This window comes from Macrotis lagotis, chromosome X (assembly GCF_037893015.1).
Source record: "Macrotis lagotis isolate mMagLag1 chromosome X, bilby.v1.9.chrom.fasta, whole genome shotgun sequence".
In the NCBI taxonomy this organism is placed as follows: Eukaryota; Metazoa; Chordata; class Mammalia; order Peramelemorphia; family Peramelidae; genus Macrotis; species Macrotis lagotis.
The window spans coordinates 167,982,225-168,003,782 of record NC_133666.1 but is presented as its reverse complement, the minus strand read 5'-3'; the positions used below and the strand labels follow the sequence as shown (position 1 = coordinate 168,003,782).

At 38.0% G+C, this 21,558-nt stretch overlaps 1 protein-coding gene across 3 annotated transcripts in view; it reads right to left on the bottom strand.

Annotated features, from left to right (window-relative positions):
- TOM1L2 (target of myb1 like 2 membrane trafficking protein) overlaps positions 1-21,558 on the bottom strand; it is a 170,746-nt gene that overhangs the window by 78,006 nt on the left and 71,182 nt on the right. For all 3 annotated transcript variants that reach the window (XM_074208437.1, XM_074208438.1, XM_074208439.1), the window contains one exon: positions 20,307-20,456. In XM_074208437.1, coding sequence (XP_074064538.1) covers positions 20,307-20,456 — 150 coding nt within the window. The remainder of the gene's footprint in view (positions 1-20,306; positions 20,457-21,558) is intronic.

Here is a 21,558-nt window from a genome sequence, read left to right as displayed (position 1 = left end):
GGACTTATGATAAAGAAGGCAACTCACCCCAGAGTCAGAGCCATTGAAATCTGAACACAAATTAAAGTACAATTTTTTTTTTCTCTCTCTCTCTATTCTTGAGGTTTCTCATCTTCTTGGGGGGGGGGGGTATGTTTACTTGTATAACACATTTGATTTACATCAATGTATGGCATGGAAACAATGTAGAGACTGTCAGACAGCCTTCTGTGAGGGGAAGGGAGGGGGGGAAATTGTAGAATTCAGAGCCTTGCAAAAAATGATGGGTACATATTCCTATTGTATGTAATTGAAAAACAAATAAAATGTCAAAGTATCTCTCATGCCTGTAAGGCACCGTCCCCTCTTCACTTCTATCTTTAAGAATTCTTCACTTTCTTCAAACTGTGACCTTTTTTTTAATGAAGCTTTCCCTGACCATTCCAGTTACTATCACAATTACCTTGTATTTTTTTACATATAATGATATATGTATATGTTGTCTCCCTTGAAAGAATGTAAGCTCCCAAAGGGCAGGAACTCTGTCTTTTTTGGTTTATGTATTTCCAATGCCAAGGACACAGATACCTTTTTTTTTTTTTTAGGTTTTTGCAAGGTAAATGGGGTTAAGTGACTTGTCCAAGGACACACGGCTAGGTAATGTTTAAGTGTCTGAGGCTGGACTTGAACCCAGGTACTCCTGACTCCAGGACCAGTGCTCTATCCATTGCACCACCTAGCTGCCCCCATAGTAGACATCTAATAAATGCTTGCTGATGGGTTGATGTATAAACAAAAGGCATAACTTTTTTTTAAGGATGAGTTTATGAACTCCCCAGGTCTCCTTTTTAGTTTAACATGCAACAACTTTGGCATGCAGAAAGAACTGGCAAAATTTAAAACTGTTTTCTTGCTAATGTGGCTAAAAATTTAAACTCATGAGCTCGATTTTCAAAAGCACTGAAATAGTATTAGTTCACATAAAACAATATTTCTGTGGAGCAGATATAGAGAAATAACACATAAGTACTGTTGTACATCCTATAATGAGGACATTTCCTGAATAATAATGCATTAGGATACATAGCTGAAAGAACAAAAAGAGAATATCTAGTTATAAGATCAGTTTAGCAGCTACAGTCAGCACTGCTCAGTTTTCATTCATATGCATTCTTCCACTTGGCATTCTCATATACTGTCATATATGGCAGCTGTTAAAATGAAAAGAGAAATAGTTTTATGACATATCACACTTAGACTTAAAATTAAGATCTTTCAGCTCTAGATTATAGACCACTAAACACAAAAAGAAATCTTAGAGATCATTTGATAACTAAGGAAATTGAGGCCCAGAGAGATGAAATTTAAGGCAGAGGTAGGAATGAAGAGCAGGTTTATTAATTCCCAATGTTAGGGCTTTTTATTTAAATACATAAAAATCTAGAGAAGTATCTCAAGTCTATCATTAGAAATGAGTTCATGAAGAAAATAAAAAACAAGCACTGTGTTTACTGAGTGAGACCATAAGGAAAAAAAGAAAATAGAATTATCTCCTCATTTTTACACTGCATTTTATTTTCTACCCAATTTGAAAACTTCTAGTTTTATTCTTCAAGATTTGTAACACATTTCATGATAAAGTTAGCTAGTTGACTTACAAAGGATCAATTTAGGAACAGAGATAGATATTTGTCTCCCAAGTACCATCCCATTGTAAGCTTACATACCCCGAGGAGACTATCCCAGTTTTCTCAGAAATTATTTTTAATTAGAAACTCTGTTGCTACCAGACTCATTTAATTGACTTCCTGGAACAGCTACTATTTCAACCAACTTATTGGACCAGAAGAAACCCTATCTTCAAACAAATGGAGCCATTGGGGATGAAAAGCTCAGTTTCCAAAAAGTCAAAAATTGAAGCATCTCATTTACTACAAAAATAACTATTTGTATACATTTACTTTTTTTAGGTTTTTGCAAGGCAAATGGGGTTAAGTGGCTTGCCCAAGGCCACACAGCTAAGTAATTATTAAGTGTCTGAGACAGGATTTGAACCCAGGTACTCCTGACTCCAGGGCGGGTGCTTTATCCACTACACCACCTAGCCACCCCTGTATACATTTACTTGATCCACTTATTTAATACATATAATTAGACATTTAAAATCTGTTCAAAGCAATTTCTAAGTTTAATTCTGGAATTTGAGCAATTATTTAGTTGTGCAGCTGACAGCTACAGTGAAAATCTGCCCTTAGGCACAAGGTATATGATCTTGGACAAATCTGTTTGTCTCAAAATGGTAATAATAATAGCATCTTCCATCCAAGATTGCTGTGAGGATAAAATGTAAAACAGCACAGTGTCTGGCACACTGTACACACTATATGAACACTAGCCACACTTTTTTTTTTTAGCCTTTGTTGAGGCTGCTTTAATACATTTTTAGGGGGACAATGGAGAGGCTACTCTCACTTCATAAGCAGGACCAACCTACTCATACCTTCTTTTACCTAAATACAAATCAGTCAATCAGTTCTATGTCAGGCACTATGCTAGGTGCTGGGAATACAAAGAAAATACAGAAACAAACCAAGACTTCAAGAAACTTACATTTTTTTTGGGGGGGGGAGAAAATTTTTATGTTTAATATATATTTAAAAGGAATAGCAGGTTGTACGTAATAGATCTACCGTTCCATGCACAATCATCTTTTTTTTTACTGTTTAGAAACGCTTGTTGTATTCCATAAATTAAATTTATTCCATAAATTAAAAAAGTAAAATGAATAAAACTAAAAAAAAGGAAAGACAGTTCTAGCCTTGCCCTCTGCATGAGGACTTTCCCACCCATTTCTGTTTTTCTTGGAGCCTTTAGATGCAGGAGCTTGTACCTCCTCATCTTCAGATTGAGTATTTTGTTCCTTCTTGGGATCACAGGCAAAGTATTTCTCAATGGTGTTCCTCTTTTTTCTATGTTTACTCATTTCTCCATCCTGTGCCTGGTTTGGGGGTGCTTCCTGAGCTTTTGAGTATTAGTGGGACACCCCAACAAGGATCTCAGTGTGTGAGGGTCTGTCTTCCCTCCTGGTCTGTGAATGATCACAAGCACCCTTCTCTGCTACGGGGCTTGAGGTGGGGGGGTGGGCTAGACTGTGATCAGGATCTGAATATGGTCAGAACTTCAGAGTCCTGTTCCAGGGACAGAGGACAGAGCTCGGCAGTCTCTTTCCACTCCCTTCCCTGGGCTCAGGGCCCATGCCCTGGGGGGCTCCTGCTTACCGGCTTCTGCTTCCGGTGTGCCCTGAGGGCTGGGCTTCAGGGGCTCGCTCTGGCTGAGGTCCCCCCAAGTTGTCCCTGCTGCTACCCATGGTGGAGATCAGGAAACTGCCCTCACTGCTGTCAGCCACTGCTCCTAGTGCCCCGGGGCTGCCCCCGAGAGGCTGAAGTTCCTTCATTCTGGTGGGCTATCCCTCCAAGCCCGTGGAGCCGAGTCTTTACACTCTTTTCCAGGTTACCGTGGGTTGGAGAACTGCCTCATTGGGTCCCTCTGTGGATTCTGTCTCTCGAAAATGTAGTTAGAGTCTTTAGCTTATAAGTTTTGATCAAGAGCACCTAAGAGATGGTCCTCTCCTGTCTTGAATGTATTTTAAGAATAAACATAAGAGAAAACATAAACCCCCTCCCCACACCAAGAAGATGAGAAACCACAAGAATACAGAGAGAGAAAAAAAATTATACTTCAGTCTTTGTTCAGATTTCAATGGCTCTGTCTCTGGGGTGAGTTGCTTTCTTTATCATAAGTCCACCAGAGAAGTTGCTTCAATATTTTTCCCTCAGTTGCTATTACTAGCTGTACCACTACTCTATTTCTCCCCACTCTCATTTATTCTATTCTCTCTCTCTCTCTCTCCTTTAATCCTGGCCCTGTCCAAAAGTGTGTTGAATCTGAGTACCCTCTCCCTCCATCTTCCCTTCTTATATCACTAATCCCCCCCCCTTACCTTCCTCCATTCCCCCTTATCCCATCCCTTTCTTCTCATTTTTCTCTGGTGTAAGATAGATTTCCTCACCCTATTAAGTGTGTATATTATTTCCTTTCTGAGCCATTTCTGATGAGAATGAAGGCTCACTCATTAACCCTTGCCTTCCCCCTTTCCATTCCACTGAAAAAAGCTTTTTCTTGACTCTTATGTGAAATTTCTTAGCTTCTTCTTCACCTCCTTTTCCTTCCTCCCAGTACTTTCTTTTATCACCCACTGGCTCCATCTTTTTACTATATTATACCATTATATTCTACTCCTTCCTATGTCCTGTCTATATATGCTCCTTCTAACAGCTCTTAAAAATGAGAAAGTTCATTTGAGTTATCAATATCTTCAAAAATGAGAAAGTTCATTTGAGTTATCAATATCTTCTTCCTATGCAGGAATACAAACAGTTCAATATCATTAAGTTCCTCATAGTTATTCCTTCTTTTCCACTCCCTCTATGGTTCACCAGCGTCCTGTACTTGGAGATCAAACTTTCTGTTCAGCTCTGGTTGTTTCAATAGGAAAGTTTGAAAATCCCCTGTTTCATTGAAAGTCCATCTTTTCCCCTGAAAGAGGATGTTCAGGGCAGCTAGGTGGTGCAGTGGATAAAGCACTGGTCCTGGAGTCAGACATTACCTAGCTGTGTGGCTTTGGGCAAACCTCTTAACCCCATTTGCCTTGCAAAATCCTAAAAAAAAAAAAAAAAAAAAAAAAAAAAAGGGAAGAAAGAATGAATGAACAAAAGAAAGAGAGAAAGAGGATGGTCAGTTTTGCTGGGTAGTTGATTCTCAGTTGCAAACCAAGATCTTTTACCTTCCAGAATATCATATTCCAATCCCTACGAGCTCTTAATGTAGATGCTGCCAGATCCTATGTAATCCTGACTATGGACCCACAGTAGTTGAATTGTTTGTTTCTGGCAACTTTTAGAATTTTCTCTTTGATTTGGGAGTTTTGGAGTTTGGCTGTAACATTCCTGGAAGTTTTTCTCTGGGGATCCCTTTCAGGGAGTGAGCAGTGAATTCTCTCTATTTCTATTTTACCCTCAGCTTCTAGGATCTCAGGACAATTTTGCTGTATTATTGCTTGAAAAATGAAATCTAGACTCTTCTCCTGGTTGTGGCTTTCAGATAGTCCTATAATTTTCAGATTATTTCTTCTGGATCTGTTTTCAAGGTCAGTTGTTTTTCCAATGAGATAGTTCACATTTTTTTCCTAATTTTTGGCTTTTTTGGAAGAGTTTTATTTCTTCCTGCTTTCTTGCAAAGTCATCAGCTTCCTTTAGTTCCATGCTGCATTTGAAGGAGTTATTTTCTTCAGAGAGCTTTTTTATCTCTTTTTCCAGCTGGCCAATTCTGCTTTTTAAGGCATTCTTCTCCTCACTTGTCTTTTGTTTTGTTTTTTCCATTAGGCCTAAACTGGCTTTATTTTTTTTTTTTTTAGATTTTTCAAGGCAATGGGGTTAAGTGGCTTGCCTAAGGCCACACGGCTAGGTAATTATTAAGTGTCTGAGGCCGGATTTGAACTCAGGTACTCCTGACTCCAGGGCTGGTGCTCTATCCACTGCACCACCTAGCCACCCTGCTAAACTGGTTTTTAACATATTATTTTCTTCAGTATTTTTTGTATTTCCTTCCTCAAGCTTTTGATTTGGTTTTCATGATTTTTCTGCATCACTCTCATTTTTCCTCCCAATTTTTCCTTCATATCTCTTAATTGCTTTTCAAAATCATCCATGGTCTGAGCCCATTTTCTATTTCTCTTGGAGGTTTTGGATATAGAAGCTTCAGTTTTGTCATCATCTGGGTATGTGTTTTGATCTTCCATGGTATTTGCTCATTTCCTCAGCCCAAGATAGCACTTCCAAGGCTTTGGGTTTTTGTTTTTTTTTGGGGGGGACACCCCACTGGGACCTTTATTCCTCCAAGGTCTTATACTTTCTTGCCTGTGCTTTAATATATAGATGGCGCCAGTACTTCCCTCTTCCTTGGGGCTATGAGGACCCTTCTATCTTAGTTTGGAAGCCCAAAAGGCAACCTGGATCTGAGTGTGGGCAAACTGCAGAGTCCTACCCGAGGGAGAGCAGAGAAATCTCTGAAGATTTCCCTTACTGTCTCTGGGGGGTGCAGGCTGCTTTCTTCACATTCTTGCTGCAGATTCTGCGGCTTGTGCTCCTCACTACACACTCATTCTGGTGTAGGAGAGTTCTCTCATTGCCCCTTCAAATTGTTGCAGGTGATCTCTGGGCTGGCCTGGGCTGGGCTGGACTGTGACCACGGCTTTTTTCCCAACCCCTGGTTCTGGTAAAACACACCTTTCCCGCAGAACTTCTAAATTATCTTAGACTGGTAAAATATATCACTCAGTTTTCTGTGGGTCCTGCCCCTCTAAATTTTAGCTAGAGTCATCATTTGTTTGTTTTTTGTAGTTTTGGGGGGGAAGGAGTTCCCGGGAAATGCTGCTTTCATGCTGCCATCTTGGCTCCACCCCCTCCCCCAAGAAACTTACATTTTAATGGGGTAGACCACATAAACATCTATCCAACTAAATATATGTTATTCCCCAGGATAAAAATTCCTTAAGGGCCAGTCAGCTCCATCCTGACCTCCCATTCAGGTTCAGACATGGGAAGAGAGGTGTTACAGATCTTTTGGTCCTACACAGGACCTCCTCTTCCAGCATCCTCTTCTCCTTGCCACTGAGGCCAAAGCTGTGGTTAGATCAGACTCAGGAACAATAAGGATGGGGGGGGGGGAAGTATGGGGGATGTGTGAGGGAATAATTTTAGTTCTTTTCTTCACACTATAAGCTCTCAGTTAGATACTAATTCAGTTTGTCAGGTACACACTCCTCTGACAAGTTGAATGCTGTGGACTATCTGATCACAGCAGGGCCTATCAGTTCAAAGGATTACAAAGCTTTTCTTCTTTAACTCACTGGTAGAAAGAAGCCTGAACTGGAAAGTTGTGGTAGCACAGGGTAAGATTAAAGTTGGGATAAGATATAGAAATATATGAATGGAAGAAATCCAGGAGTGATATTTAGGCAGCCTCTCCTTGGGACCATGTCAAGATCAACTTCTCTAAGGTCCTTAACAACTGTCACCTTCCCCTCCTCCCTTCTGCCTTCTGGTATCCCTAGTTTCCTAAAATACTCAGCTCAAGTATCTTCTGCAGGAGGCCTCTCCCATTTAAATGGGGAGACGACATAAACATCTATCCAACTAAATATATGTTATTCCCCAGGATAAATAATGTAACTTTCAAATCTTTCCATTTCTACAACCTTTCTTCAATCTATCCTTTTCACAATATTGATGCTGAAACTATTTTCATTCAGGCCCTCATTTATTTCTCACCTGGTCTAACTACAACAACCAAATAGGCCTCCAAGTCGCATTGTCTCTCTCTCCATTCAAATCCACCCTCTTCAGAGCTACCAAAATGATTTTTCCTAAGGGTAGGTATGACCAAATCATTCTCTAGCTTTTCAGTCTCATTATACATTATTCTCCTTCCTAAATTCTACAGTAAAGGCAAATTATCCTTGTGATTCTTCCTACACAGCATTACATTGCCCACAGTGACTTTGTACTGGCCATCCCTTGATGCCTGGAATGTCCTCCCTTCAGTGACACTTGGGAAAATCTCTTACTCTAAGACTGAGTTCAAGAATCAAAACCTTCTGGGGCAGCTAGTTGGCACAGTGGATAGAGCACTGATCCTGGAGTCAGGAGGGCCTGAGTTTACATCCAACCTTGGACACTTAATAATTACCCACTTGTGTAGTCACTTAACTCCATTGCCTTGGAAAAAAAATAAAAAAAAAAGAATTACCCTCTACCAAAACCTTTCATGATCCCCTGAAATATTAGGATTCCTGAAATTATCTATCAACCTGTTATCTCCACCATACAATATAAACTCCTTGAAAGCATTTTCATAACAATGATTCTTACACTTAAAAAAAACAGGTAATATTTCAGCATTCTAAGTACAAATCCCAGGAAATGGGAAAGATGGCTTTGGCAGTTAGCCTTCCTCAATGACTATTATTTAGGAGAGTGAAAGTCATGGTGGTATGAACCCAGCATCAACTCATAGTCTTTTCATTCTGTATATGCTAGGAGACTTAGAAGTCTCAGTAAATTCCTTTAGTTTTAGACTAATAAGAAAAAAAGAGTAAATGTGTTCAATCATTAAACAAATCCTTCTTATCCACCAACTACTCTAAATGTTGAGAAACACTGAAAAGGTAAAAATCACTTTTTTTCCTTTTGCAAGGTAATGGGGTTAAGTGGCTTGCCCAAGGCCACACAGCTAGGTAGTTATTAAGTGTCTGAGACCAGATTTGAATTCAGGTCCTCCTGACTCCAGGGCCAGTACTCTATCCACTGTGCCACCTAGCTGTCCCTAAAAATCACTCTTAAAGAACCTCCATTCAACTAAAGGAGTCATGATACTAGAGAGGTTGGGTATGTCTTTATGTGTATGTGTTGGGGGGAGATATGTGCTAAATAAAGTACTGTAGGGAAATTTGCAGAGATGGTAATTGTCTAGATTGGATGTAACAATGAGAGTGTGAAATGTGAATAAGGTGAAAAAAGAGACAGAAGAAAAATTATAGAGGGTCTGACATGCCAGGCTGAGTTTATAGTTGATCCAAAGGCATGACTATCAGGTGAGGGACAACATAGATTGACCTATACAAGATTATTTAGGCAAATTTGTGGAGGTTTGAATGAATAAAGACAGAAGATAGAATAAGTTAGGAAACTACTAAGATAGTCTAGGCAAGCTATGATAAGGACCTAAAGTAAGTCATGTGAGTAGAGGCAAGACAATAGATACAAGACATATGGAGGTTAAATGATTAAGATTTGGCAACTAATTGAACAAAAGAATGAGGTAGAGGAAAAGTTAAAGGTGACTTCTGTGATTTCAAGTTTTGGTAACTAATAAGATAGTAATGCCAAAAAAGAGAAAGAGAATTGGAAAAATGGGCAGATTTAGAGGGATAAAATAAATCCAGCCTTGAACTTATGACTATGAAGTCTCATGGGACATTCATGTGGAAATACACAACAGGATTGGAGATTAGGGATGAGTCAGGCTAAAGATACAGATTTGGGAATAACTGGTAAAAAGTCAAAAGAGAAATCATATGTAGGTTGGAGAAGACAAGATGTTAGAGTAACAGGAAGAGGAACAGCAAGTTGCCATCACCTCCCCCCAAAAAGATTCTCCATTTCTTCAGGAAATCCTGAGTAATTTTTTCCAGTTGAAATCAGCATAGGAAGAACAGATATATGGACACTAGGGATAGGGACTGGCCAAGAGCACACATAGGAGGCATTCCAATATAGGGAGAGGCTCATTACGTACCAGATCTCAGATCCCTTATGAGGACCTAAACTTCTGTAGGGTGCAGCAATATGTGCCAACCAGCAGCTCTGACATTTGCTGCTCAGAAGTCACAGATCCAGGCAGAAATGAGAAGGGATCTCTGTCTTTTGAACTCAACCACTATTAGCCACCTGGAAAACTCTGCTGTTTCAAAGTAACTTCCCTTTGGTCTAGGTTCTGTCCCTGATTATTACTAGACTGAGTACCAAGCAAGGAGCAAGTTTAGAAGCAAGCAGCTTCTAACTTGGACCTCAAGAGTGCAGTGGTGGGGGAGGGGGTTATTTTAAATGTACTTTCTAAACTATTCTGAAGTCTACAAAGGAAGAACATAAGATTACATGTCAGGAAAGAGGTTGGACAAACAAGCAAACAGAAAACAAAAATAATACCCCTATAAAAAGCTATTTTTAGGGAAGGGATTCTGAAGACAAACTCAGAAAATATAAAAAGTTTGGAGACTATAAATAAAGTCTCAAAGAAAAACCTAACTTGGGTGCAGATTCACTAGAATTTCTGGAAGAGATAAAGGAAGAGGTTTTTTTTTTGTTCTAATAATTGAAACTAAATCATTAAAAGGAAAAAAATGGAAGGAAAAAAAATCAAGACCTATAGAAGAAAGAATTGGAATTGATTTTAAAAGCAAAATAAGTATAAAACCTTGCTCAAACAACAAACTTTTTGAAGATTATAATGAAACAAATAGAAATCAATGGTTCCATGAGAAACAAGTAAAAAAGACTGAAAAAATAAGAAAATCAAAGATATCTCATATTATATACTGTCCTGGAAAAAAATCAAGGAGAAAAAATCTAAGAAATACTAGAATTACCTGAAAGCCATAAAACCATTATAAGAGACTAGACATTATAGTTCAAGAAATCTAAGAAGAAAACTGCTCAGATCTCTTAGAACCAGAATGGAAACAGAAAGAATACACTAGTCACCTCCTGAAAGAAATCCACAAATGAAAACTCCTATGAATATTAAAACCAATATCCAGGGTTTTCAGGTTAAAGAAAAAAATAGTGTAAGTAGCAAAAAAAAAAAAAAAAAAAAAAGAATTCAAGAACTGAGGAGTCAAAGTCAGGATCACACAATTTAGTAGTTACCACTATAAAGGAATATAGATTTGAAATATAATATTCCAAAAGGCAAAGATATAGATAAACTTACAATAAAAACATTACTCAGAAATATATCTATTCTTTTTGTTGATCATTTTCTAGTCATCTCTGACTCTGAGACCCCTCTGGAGTTTTCTTGGCAGAGATAGTAAAGTGGTGTGCCATTTCCTTCCCTAATTCATTTTACAGATGAGGAAGCTGAGGCAAACAAGGTTAAGTAACTTGCCCAAGGTCACACAGATTTGAACTCAGGAAGATGAATGTTCCTGATTCCAGGCCTGGCACTATGCCACCTATTAGCCCAAATATTATTCTTCAGGTGAATAACTAGACCTTTAATGAAGCAGAACCCTTTCATTTCTTCCTGATGAAAAAAGCTGAGTTGCACCAAAACTTTGAAGTACGAATATAGGAGTTAAAAAAAATATAAAAAAATTAAACATGAATGAGTAAATCTAAGGAACTAAACAAGGATAAGCTTACATTTTAATATGGGGAGATAATATATGAAGACATATCCTCATCAGAGGTCAGAGAGAAAATCTAATTAAACAAAAGGCCTAGGAGTGGCTCTGTTATGTCTTGATAATATTTAAAGAAGAATGTAAAGGAAGGGGAAAAGAAAAACACTGGAGGTGGAGATGGGAATGGAAGGTTAGGGAAATTATCTCATTTTATCAAGATGTGTGTAGAAGGAGAAGTCTATGAAAACTAGAAGAAGGGGGGGTGGCTAATAACTGACAGTTAAACTCACTCTCATCTGTACTAGTCAAAGAAGAAGAAAAGAATGTAAATATGCATACAGTAGAGTGCAGCAATAAATTTCACTCAACAGAAAGAAGGGAAAAGGTGAATTCTGATCATCATAATGACTAACCACTATTTCAGAGGAAAAATGATTTAACATACTGCTCATCTCCTGATAGAAAGATAAAAGGCTCAGAGTGCAAAATAACAGCTCCCCCCTTTTTTGAACATGATCACCATAGAAATTTGTTTTCTTGACTATTCATGTTTGAAACTGGAGTTTTATTTGTTTTCCTTACTTTCTCAATGGAGAAGAGGAAAGAAAGTTGATTTCTGCTGATTAAAAAAAAGTTAATTTTAAAAAAACTGATGCATGGGATCAAATGAAATTCCCAAAGAAGAGAGTACAACAGGAGAACATAAGAAGGTCTGAAGTAATTCCAACATTTGGTGAACACATCTGCTTTTATAGGGGATCAGGAGACTGATTAACTAATTTAGAAAACTAATAATGACCAGTCCGACAGGTAGAAGAATTAGTAGAGAAATATCTTGGAATCAACAAAAGAATATTTGACAGAACAATGGCAAATGTCTAGAAAGCTCAAGAGAGATAAGGAATTAAAAAATGATCAAAAGATATGAATAGGCAGTTCTCAGAGAAAGAAATCTAAGTTATCAATAGTCATGAAAAAATGCTTCAAATCACTAATAATTAGAGGATGGAAATTAAAACAACTCTTAGGTACTACCTTATACTTATCAGATTGGCAAAGCTGACAAATAAGGAAAACATTAAGAGCTGGAAGGATTGTAGGAAAATAGGTATTTTAATGCACTGCTGAGGGAGCTGTGGACTGGTCCTACTATTATGGAAAGCAATTTGGAATTATGCCCCAGAAGCCATTAAACTGAGCAAACTCTCTGTCTCAGTGATATTGCTATTGGGTCTGAACGCCAAAGAGATCAAAGAAAGAGAAAAGAGCTCATATGTAAAAAAAAAATTTATGGTAACTCTTTGTAGTATCAAAAACTGGAAACTGAGGGGCTATTCATCAATTGAGTTGGGGAATGATGTAACATTGTAATATATAAATGTGATGGAAAATTATTGTGCTAGAAGGATGAAGGGGGTAGTTTTAGAAAATCCTGAAAAAAACTGTATGAACTGATATAAAGTAGAGTGGGCAGAAGAGGAGAACAATACAGCATCATAAAGACTTAGGAATTCTGATTATCACATTGACTAATCTCAATTCCAGGACTTGTAATAATAACATATGCTATCTACCTCTAGATAGAGAGCTTATGGACTCAAGAGTGCAGACTGGAACCTATTTTCTTTCAGACATACTAATGCAGAAATTGATTTTGCGTAACTCTATATATTTATAATTGACTTTGTTTTTTTCTTGCCTGGGACGGGGGGGGGGGGGGGGGGGGTCGAAGAGGGGAGGAAGAAGAAGGGAGATAATTCACAATAAAAAATAAAATGTAAACGAATTTTAAAAGACCTGGGTACTTAACAATGTTCACTGGCAATTTTCCAGAAAGCAGTTTCAGGAAAGAAGTGGCATTGGAAGCCATATTGCAAAAAGCTGAATAGTGAATGGGTGATAAATATGGTGAATACATAAGACTCTTTCTAGAAGTCTGACAGTGAAAGGGATGATAGGACAACAGATTGAGGTGATAGATGTCTCAAGGGAAATTTTTTTTTTTAGGTTTTTGCAAGGCAAATGGGGTTAAGTGGCTTGCCCAAGGCCACACAGCTAGGTAATTATTAAGGGTCTGAGACCGAATTTGAACCCAGCTACTCCTGACTCCAGGGCCGGTGCTTTATCCACTACACCACCTAGTCGCCCCCTGAAAATTTCTAAAGATAAAAGAGACCTGAACTTTTAAGCAGCAGTAGAGACCAGAGGATGGAGAGAGACTGACACAAGGCTAGAAAATCAGAGAAAGGAGATAGAGTCAGGGGCAAATAGAGCTAGAAAGAAACAAAAATGCAGAGAAAGAGCATCCTGGACAAGATCCAGTGATCCACTGAAATGAGGATTTGGAACTGAAGAACTATTCACATGATTAATTAAGGATCCAGGAGAACAACTAGAAGAGAGACACAACGGATGATGGTATGTTTTTGTGTTTTCTTTGTTCCCTATGTAGCCTCATGATCTCTCTGAGGAAGCAGCCCAGGTGGAGCTCAGATTCCATCAGGTAAGTAAAGCCAACCTGGCATATTCTGGTAAGTATGAATACACATCAGTTTAGCACAGTGCCTGGAACACAGTACAGCTAATTAATTAATGATTAATACTTACTTCACTGACATCTTTATTTTTTAAATTATATTTTTAGTCACTCAAAACATTCCCCCTAATTATATGCAAATTATATGCGACATTTATCCTTTCATAAGCTTTTGAGTCCAACATTTGTCTATTATCCCCCCCCCCTTCTGATCCCTCACCCAACGGCAGCAAACACTCTGATACAGGATGTACATGTATAATCGTGTTTAACACATTCCCATATAGTTATGACATCTTCACTTGCCTGGTTTCATTCTGGGGGGGGGGACAACAGCCAAGAGTAGGGCCCACCCCCTAATTCACTCCCGCTCCTGTTGACTGCACAGTGAGACACATGGCAGTCCAAGGGTGCTTGTCCTGAACTATCCTCTTTTGGAGTCAATCAAGTGATGTGGTGTCATCCTCTTTCTGATTTGTACCTGCCCCAATCTGCAGTGACACTTGAGGAGTCCCTAGACCATCCAAGTTGGCTCTTCCAGGGAACACATTCTCTCTCTCTCTCTCTCTCTCTCTCTCTCTCTCTCTCTCTCTCTCTCTCTCGGCAGTCTCTACACCATCTTCACCTGCTGGCTCCCTGGTAGCTGAAGACTGATCAGGGTGAGTGTGGCAGGCCTTTGCATCATCATCACAGCTGGAGCCACAAGATGCTGGCCCCTCACTCTTATCAAGAGGCTTGACGTGACTAACAGCTACACAAAGTCTTCACCTGTTTCCTGATACATACTTTGCCCTTGTTTGATGATGCATGATTATCTGGGTAATTTAGATGTATTTTCCCTCTTCCACTACACATCTGAGATGTGAAGAATCCAAACCATTCCATGGATAGTTCAACTTTACAGCTGAGTAATATTTGATGAGTTTCAACCAGGGCAATAATACCTGGCTTTAGGGCTGTCACATTAAAATATTTCAGTGTGAAAGTTTCTAGAATGAAAAAGTATTGTCAGAAGGTGTAATTCCTATCATGAGTACCTAGTCTACACTCTCATTTGGGATACTATCACTAAAGCAACTAATGAATTGGAAATAATCCAGTTAGGGCTATGTTCCAGCTGCTCAGGGCTGTAACTGAGTCTTTTTGGTGTCCATTCCAACAGATAAATCCGGGAAAAGAGATGTGAAGCTGGCACTTAAGCGGCTCATTCCAATATTAGTTAGATGAGGCTGGCACCTCGGGATGATCAGGTAAGTATAATTTCCAAGTGATGCAGTATAACTATGACCAGTCTTACATTTCCTTAGCTAGGAAGCAGGTGCATTGGTTGGAGGTAATTTTTCCAGATGATCCAAATGAGAGTTAGACTATCTGAGTTAAGGCTTTGATGACAGTAACCATTGATGCACTTGACGAGGACATAGCAGTTCCACATCTTGAGAAGGTATCCATTGTTATAAAAGTGAATTTCCTTCCCCAGTGGGAGGGAGATGCCAAACACAGTCTGTTTGCTGGGATCAAATCAAAGGGTTTGCCTTTTCAAGGAATTATGTCCATAGGTCAGCTATAATGTGAGCCAAACCTTCTACTATAACTTGTTTTGGTTTTTTTGCACCAAAAAAGGCAAGGATGAGTCAACTCTTTGGCTTCTGTTTTGCCTGATGAAGATCATGAGCTAGTGGATCATCTATGGGTTTCAGTACCACAATGGGGTTCACACCCATCATCTATGTAGTGGTGGAAGTCAATGCTATAATGTTATCCTAGGAAAGGTCTGATGTAACTACATTGTGGAAACATGCAGGGGAGGTGAAATAACTTTGGAGATTGACTATAATATACTGCAACCCTTTCCTGGTAAAAGGGAACTGACCTTAACTATACTACTATAACAAATATTAAGAAGAATAACATCTTCTTCAAGTTGGTCACTTTATACCATTTCCTGGCTATCTATGATATTCCCTCTACCCTTCGTGTGATGTCTGGAAAGTTCAGAGATAGTGTTACTCACAAAGTAACAAATAGTTGACTGATCTCCAAATTCCACTGGCCTTCCACACCAGCCCCACAGAGCTGTTAAGCAGAGAAGTAGCATAGATCAGAATACCAGTCTCTTACATTTCTAAGATTTTCTGAGATATTTCACTTATCCCCCTGGTATTCTATTACTATTTAGTGTTGATGACCTGAAATTGTTGGGGCACCTCCAAAAATTTTCATTTTTTTTAGTCCTTTAATACAATCCATAGGGGGTGCCTCAATGGGTCACAATGGCACAGTTCTCCCATGCCTAGGTATGTTTATGTCTATAACATATTTGGGCTGCAAAACAATGCCCACTGTAGTATGTGTCAGGGTATACTATGCTATCCTGATCTCCTTCAGGAGAAATTCTTGCTACTCCTTTCCTTATTATCTTTCATGAGCTTCCATTCTACACTCACAAATTTGGCAAAGATAAAAAATAGTCAGTATTGAAGGGACTGTGGAAAGATTGGCACATTATTGCACTTTTGGTGAATCAAGAGATTGCTCCTAGCATTCTGAAAAACTACTTGAAACCAAAGGAAGAAAGTAAATAAAATGATCATATCCTTTAACCCAGAAATTCTACTATCTCACATATAACCCAAGGAGGTCAGTAATAGAAAGAAAGAGTTCATGATGTATCAAAATACCTATAATATTCTTTTTTGTTTGTTTGTTTGTTTTTGCAAGGCAAATGGGGCTAAGTGGCCTGCCCAAGGCCACACAGCTAGGCAATTGCCAAGTGTCCGAGACTGGATTTGAACCGAGGTAATCCTGACTCCAGGGCTGGCACTTTATCCACTGCGCCACCTAGCCACCCCATAAGATTCTTTATAGTAGTAAAGAACCAAACAAAATAGGTGCCTGTGATTTGTGAATAATTAAATTATAATATATGAATGAGACAGAATATTGTGTTTTAAGAAATGAAAGATAGGGTAATTATAGAGAAATATGGGAAGACATAGAAAACTATGCAAAAATAGAACCAGGAAGACAGTTTATAGAATAACAGCACCTGCAATGTAAATTGAAAACCCAATTATAATAAAACAATGAAATGGATGTTACAAATTATAATAAGCAAGTCTGGCTCCAAACAAGAGATAAAAAACCTAACCCCTATACCTAGAAGGGCTACAGAGGTGAAAGACCATGGATGTGGAATGAAGTGTATGTCATACATTTTTGTTTTTGTTGATTTTGCTAGATTTGCCCCCCGCACTTTTTTTATTCTTTTTATTGGAATTGATCTTTGGAAGAAGAGGAGAGAGATACATTGGGAAATACAGAAGATATAAAAATAAAAAGATAATAGTTTTAAAGAAAACAATGTTGTATAATTTTAGAAATGTTGTAGCTATTAAATTCTATGTTGGATCAGATCCCTGATCCATACAACCCTCCTCAATTCTGCCTGATAGAAACCTTTCCTCGTATACTCTGCTAAAATATTACCTTCTAGATGAAATCTCTCCCAATTTTCCCAAATACTAGTGCTACAACCCCTTAATTACTTTGTATTTATACACCATTATCTGGTCATACATTATGTTGTCTCCTCCTTAAATTAAGAACATTTTTGTCTCTGCAGCCCAGCAGCACCCAATAATGTCTAGTACACGGGGGGTGCTTAATAAATACTTGTTGACTCATTATTTGACCTCTAGTTTGTGCCACAAAGAGTGTAATAGATCTCCCTGAGACCCTTCAATCACGAAAGGTCAAAAAGGTATTCTGAAATGCTTTCAGAAGCCAGTTAAAGTAGCATGTCCTACAAAAGAGGAAGAGAGCAATTGGGGTTGGCATCACTAGGGTGGCACTTTAGCACAGGCTTCCTTGCATTGTTACTTCTCTTTTAAAATCTCTATTTTATCTTCACCATGCCTGACAATAAGGATCATCTCTCCCCAGCTAGTCTTCACAACCCCTCATACTATATCCACCATGTGGTTCGAATTCAGGACACATTCAACTAACGAAAAATAATTGCTTTGGCTCAAACATCCACTAGTTTATCTAAACCTTTTCTGAACTTAGCTATATCAGCAACCTCTATAACTGGATTACCTAGTATTTAAAGTTATATGACCTTTCTGGGTTGGGTTTAAAACCAATGCCAGGTGAGGATACTGAGACCTAGGAGGGGAATTATCAGAGCTGGGAATGGAATTATCCAAGGTCACAAAACTATTGAGTGACAGAGTAAAGGCTGAAATGAAGCAAAAAAGAGTCCTTTTCTTTAGGAATTTACAATCTCATTGGGGAAATAGGTGTCAGTTATGTCTTCTATAAATCCCAGTCTTTATAGAGGGAAAAAGCCTAATCTTTTTAGTCTACTTTCAAAAAAGTCACTTCATTGTTTTAATCATCATTACTCATGGAAGATAAAAACCTTATCATAGAAGTAAAAATCTACCACTCAAATTTCTCAGGCACTATGCCATTTAGTTTGAAAGCAGGATTAGTCAATTGTACCTGGTAATCTGCTTTTTTCTGAAAAAAATCCAATTCATATTTGTCATCACAAGTAATATCAGCCACCTTAAGGACAATTTTTACCATGGATGTCACATCAATACCGACCTGATATAAGATTGTATTTAATTCCTAGAGAGACTGCATTAGGAACCAATGTTGTGTCTTAAGATGAAAAGTTCAACCAGTTCAACCTTTTCTAACAACCACATCTCTCTATCTTAACTTACCCTAGTCTGTCTTTCTCTTTGCATCTACAAAATTATGTACTTTTTGACTTTCTATGGACATATTTGGGAGAAGTTTTAGTATGAGAACAGTCCTCAGTATGAAGATTTTATGCCTATGAAACTGTATTTTGCTTTGAAAGCAACACTTTAAGAGAGATACTAGGAAATTCATAGGACAGTGAGAGGACTGATAACTATGACCTTTAAGGAATTACAAAAGTTAATTCCTAGATTATGGGGAAAACATATTTGAAGGACTGCCATAAAGAGAATCAATTTTGAAAACAAACTGGAAAGAAATCTTTGCAAAAAACACTGCCAGTAAAAAGTCTGAAACCCAAAGTTTACAAATCATTTTTCAATTGATAAGAGGAAAAGATATGAACTGGTAAGTCTTAAAAGGCACAAGCTAACAACAATCATAAGGACAAGTTTTCAAAATTTCTAATAATTAGAGAAATGAGAATTAAAAGAACTCAGAACCCACCTGAATTCTACTAAATTGGTGAAGATAACAGAATAACAAAATTTTTGAAAATTGCTTTTGGAGAGTAATGTGGAATTATACAATAAATATTAAATAATGTACATCCTGTTTGATCTAGCACCATATCCTAAGAAGGCTACATGAAAAGAAAAAAAGACTCACTGTTTAAAAAAAAATATTCCCAAAGACTCTATTTGTCATAGCAAAAACTAGAAAAAAGTTAAGTATATTCATCAATTAGTGCATTGTTCCTCCCACCAGTTTTACTCCTTGGATTTGACTCCATCAGTATCATCATGCTCCCAGGAAAAGTTCATCACCAAGAGACTACATCAACTTTGGTGCTAATACCTCATCAGGACCCTCTTCTTCTCAGACTGGAGGGTAAGCAAAAGAATGTCTTCCAAAGCCTTGATTTAATTTAAAGAGGACATGCAATCTAGCATTTCCCACCAGCTATACTCCTTGGATTCACCTTTATTATCCTCATACCCTTGCCCCTTCTCTTCCCCTCTTTCCACTCCCTTCTCAACATTTGAGGGCAAGGTCTGTCTTTCTCTTTCTAATCTATTTTCTCAGTACTTGGCAGAGTGCACATAAGAAGGGCTCAATGTTTGCTCAACTGTTCACAGCAGGCATTTAATAAATGCTTGCTGACTGAACGATTTTCTCAAACTCATATGGTGCCTGCATGGCAAAGCTGGGTTTAGAATTCAAGTCTTCTGTGTCTTGGTACAGTGAATTCTGGTATAAATCTCATTTTGTATCTGGTACAAATCTCATTTGTATTTCTATTTCTCAGAATATTCCTAATTCCTACCCCCATGACAAAAGCAAGTCAAACTCACCTAGGAAAGCCCTACTATGTGTTTCTATGGGCTGAGTTCAGAGACAGTTATGTGTGGAGCTGTGGTCTTAGCTGCACAGCAAGGTTCACAGCAAGGGCTTTGGGCAGGGTTCTCTACTTTATTTATTTATTTTTTTTGAGGAAGAGGCACTTTCAAGGTACTTAAGTCTTGAAACCAAAAGGTAGGACTACTGTCTTTAGGGGACACAATTCCTTGAACACAACAGGAGAGAAGAAACCTTTATTCCCATTTCAGGGAATAGATTTCACTTATTACTTCAAGAGAAACCTAATAAAACTCAGAAATAGGAAATGGATGGATGGGGTATGTGGAGGGCTCTGGTAGTAACAACTAGCTTAGTATTTTAGGAGTGAAGGTTTTGAGATTATGACTACATTTGATCTACTGATTTGAAGCACATGAGTGTGCCCAAGGCCACACAGTCAGGTAATTATTAAGTGTCTGAGGCCAGATTTGAACTCAGGTACTCCTGACTTCAGGGCCAGTGCTCTATCCACCGCTGCAAAAATATACTTTCGTAAACAATGAAAAAATAAAAAATCCTAGAAATCCAAAGGCATTTTTTTCTGCTTGAAATTATGGAAAAACCTGACAAGCACTTCGCAACTGGTCCCACTTCACCTTGCTCATGCAGAGGTGAGCAAACCTAAAATAGAAATTGAACACAGCCTACCTGAATCAAAGCCAGTACTTTGTCCTGGACGATAGTAGGAGGATTGTTCTTAGGGGAGATGATTTTCACAAGGACACCATCTATGAAATCACGGTTTGCCACAAGGATGTGAAATCTATGGCCACAGTTCTTGACACAAGTCTCCAGCACCTAAATTAGAAAAGAAAAGAGGCCATCACTATTAGAACAAATACTTGGAACACATATTTTGCTTCACTAAGTCCTGTGATCCTACAAAATAATTAGTAAATTAGTTGGTAATTTAAATACCAACTAATTGGTATTCTAGTTTTATATGACAGGCAGGTAGTATTTTAATAAGATTAAAATGACTGACTTCCCCTTGAAAGATGAACAATTTAACTCCTCTCTGACTTAGTCAATACGATAATATCTGTCACAAGGAAAATATTCTGTGGCAGCCTGCACTAACTCTTGTAGATTAAAGAGAGCATACATTACTGCATTAGGAACTAAAACTTCTTTTTTAAAATTTTAAACAAACTTAAATGTCAATTTTTTTTAAAATGTTGAGTTCCAAAAATCTCTCCTTTCCTCAATGCCCTCCACCCATTGGTAAGACAAACAATATTGTACTTATTAGATATGTGATGTGATGCAAAACATATTTCTGTATTAGCCTTGTTGGGAAAAAAAGCAAGAAAAACAATGAAAATATATGCTTCAATTAGCACTCATATTCATCAGTTCTCTCTCTCTAGCAGTGTATTTTTTCCCAAGAGATCTCTGGAATTGTCTTGGATCATAGTCTTGATCAGCATAGCTAAGTCTTTCATAGGCGATTACTGTCAAAATATTACTGTTATTGTTTAGATTGTTCTCTTGGTTCTGCTCACTTCACTTTGCAGCAGTTCATATAAATCTTGCCAGGTTTTCTTGAAACCATTCTCCATGTTATTTCCAGAAACTAAAACTATAAATAAACACTATTTATAATTTTTAGAAAGACTTGATAGCCAGCATTAAGGTATAGGATATTCCTCAAACTATCTGTTCTCTTTTTTTCTTTTAATACGTAAATGGAACTTGAGGTTTAAATTAAGGATAAATACTAGTAGGCCCTGGAATGGCACAGTTCTGAAAGGCTCTCAAATTTTTCTGAACTCTCCAATTGGGAAGGGGAGAAAAACAAGATCTCTTGAAGTATTCTCAACCATATACTAAGAGGATTCCGCTATTTTGGAAAATGAGCAAAGTTAGAGGGACTTTTAGATAACTTTATTATATTTTA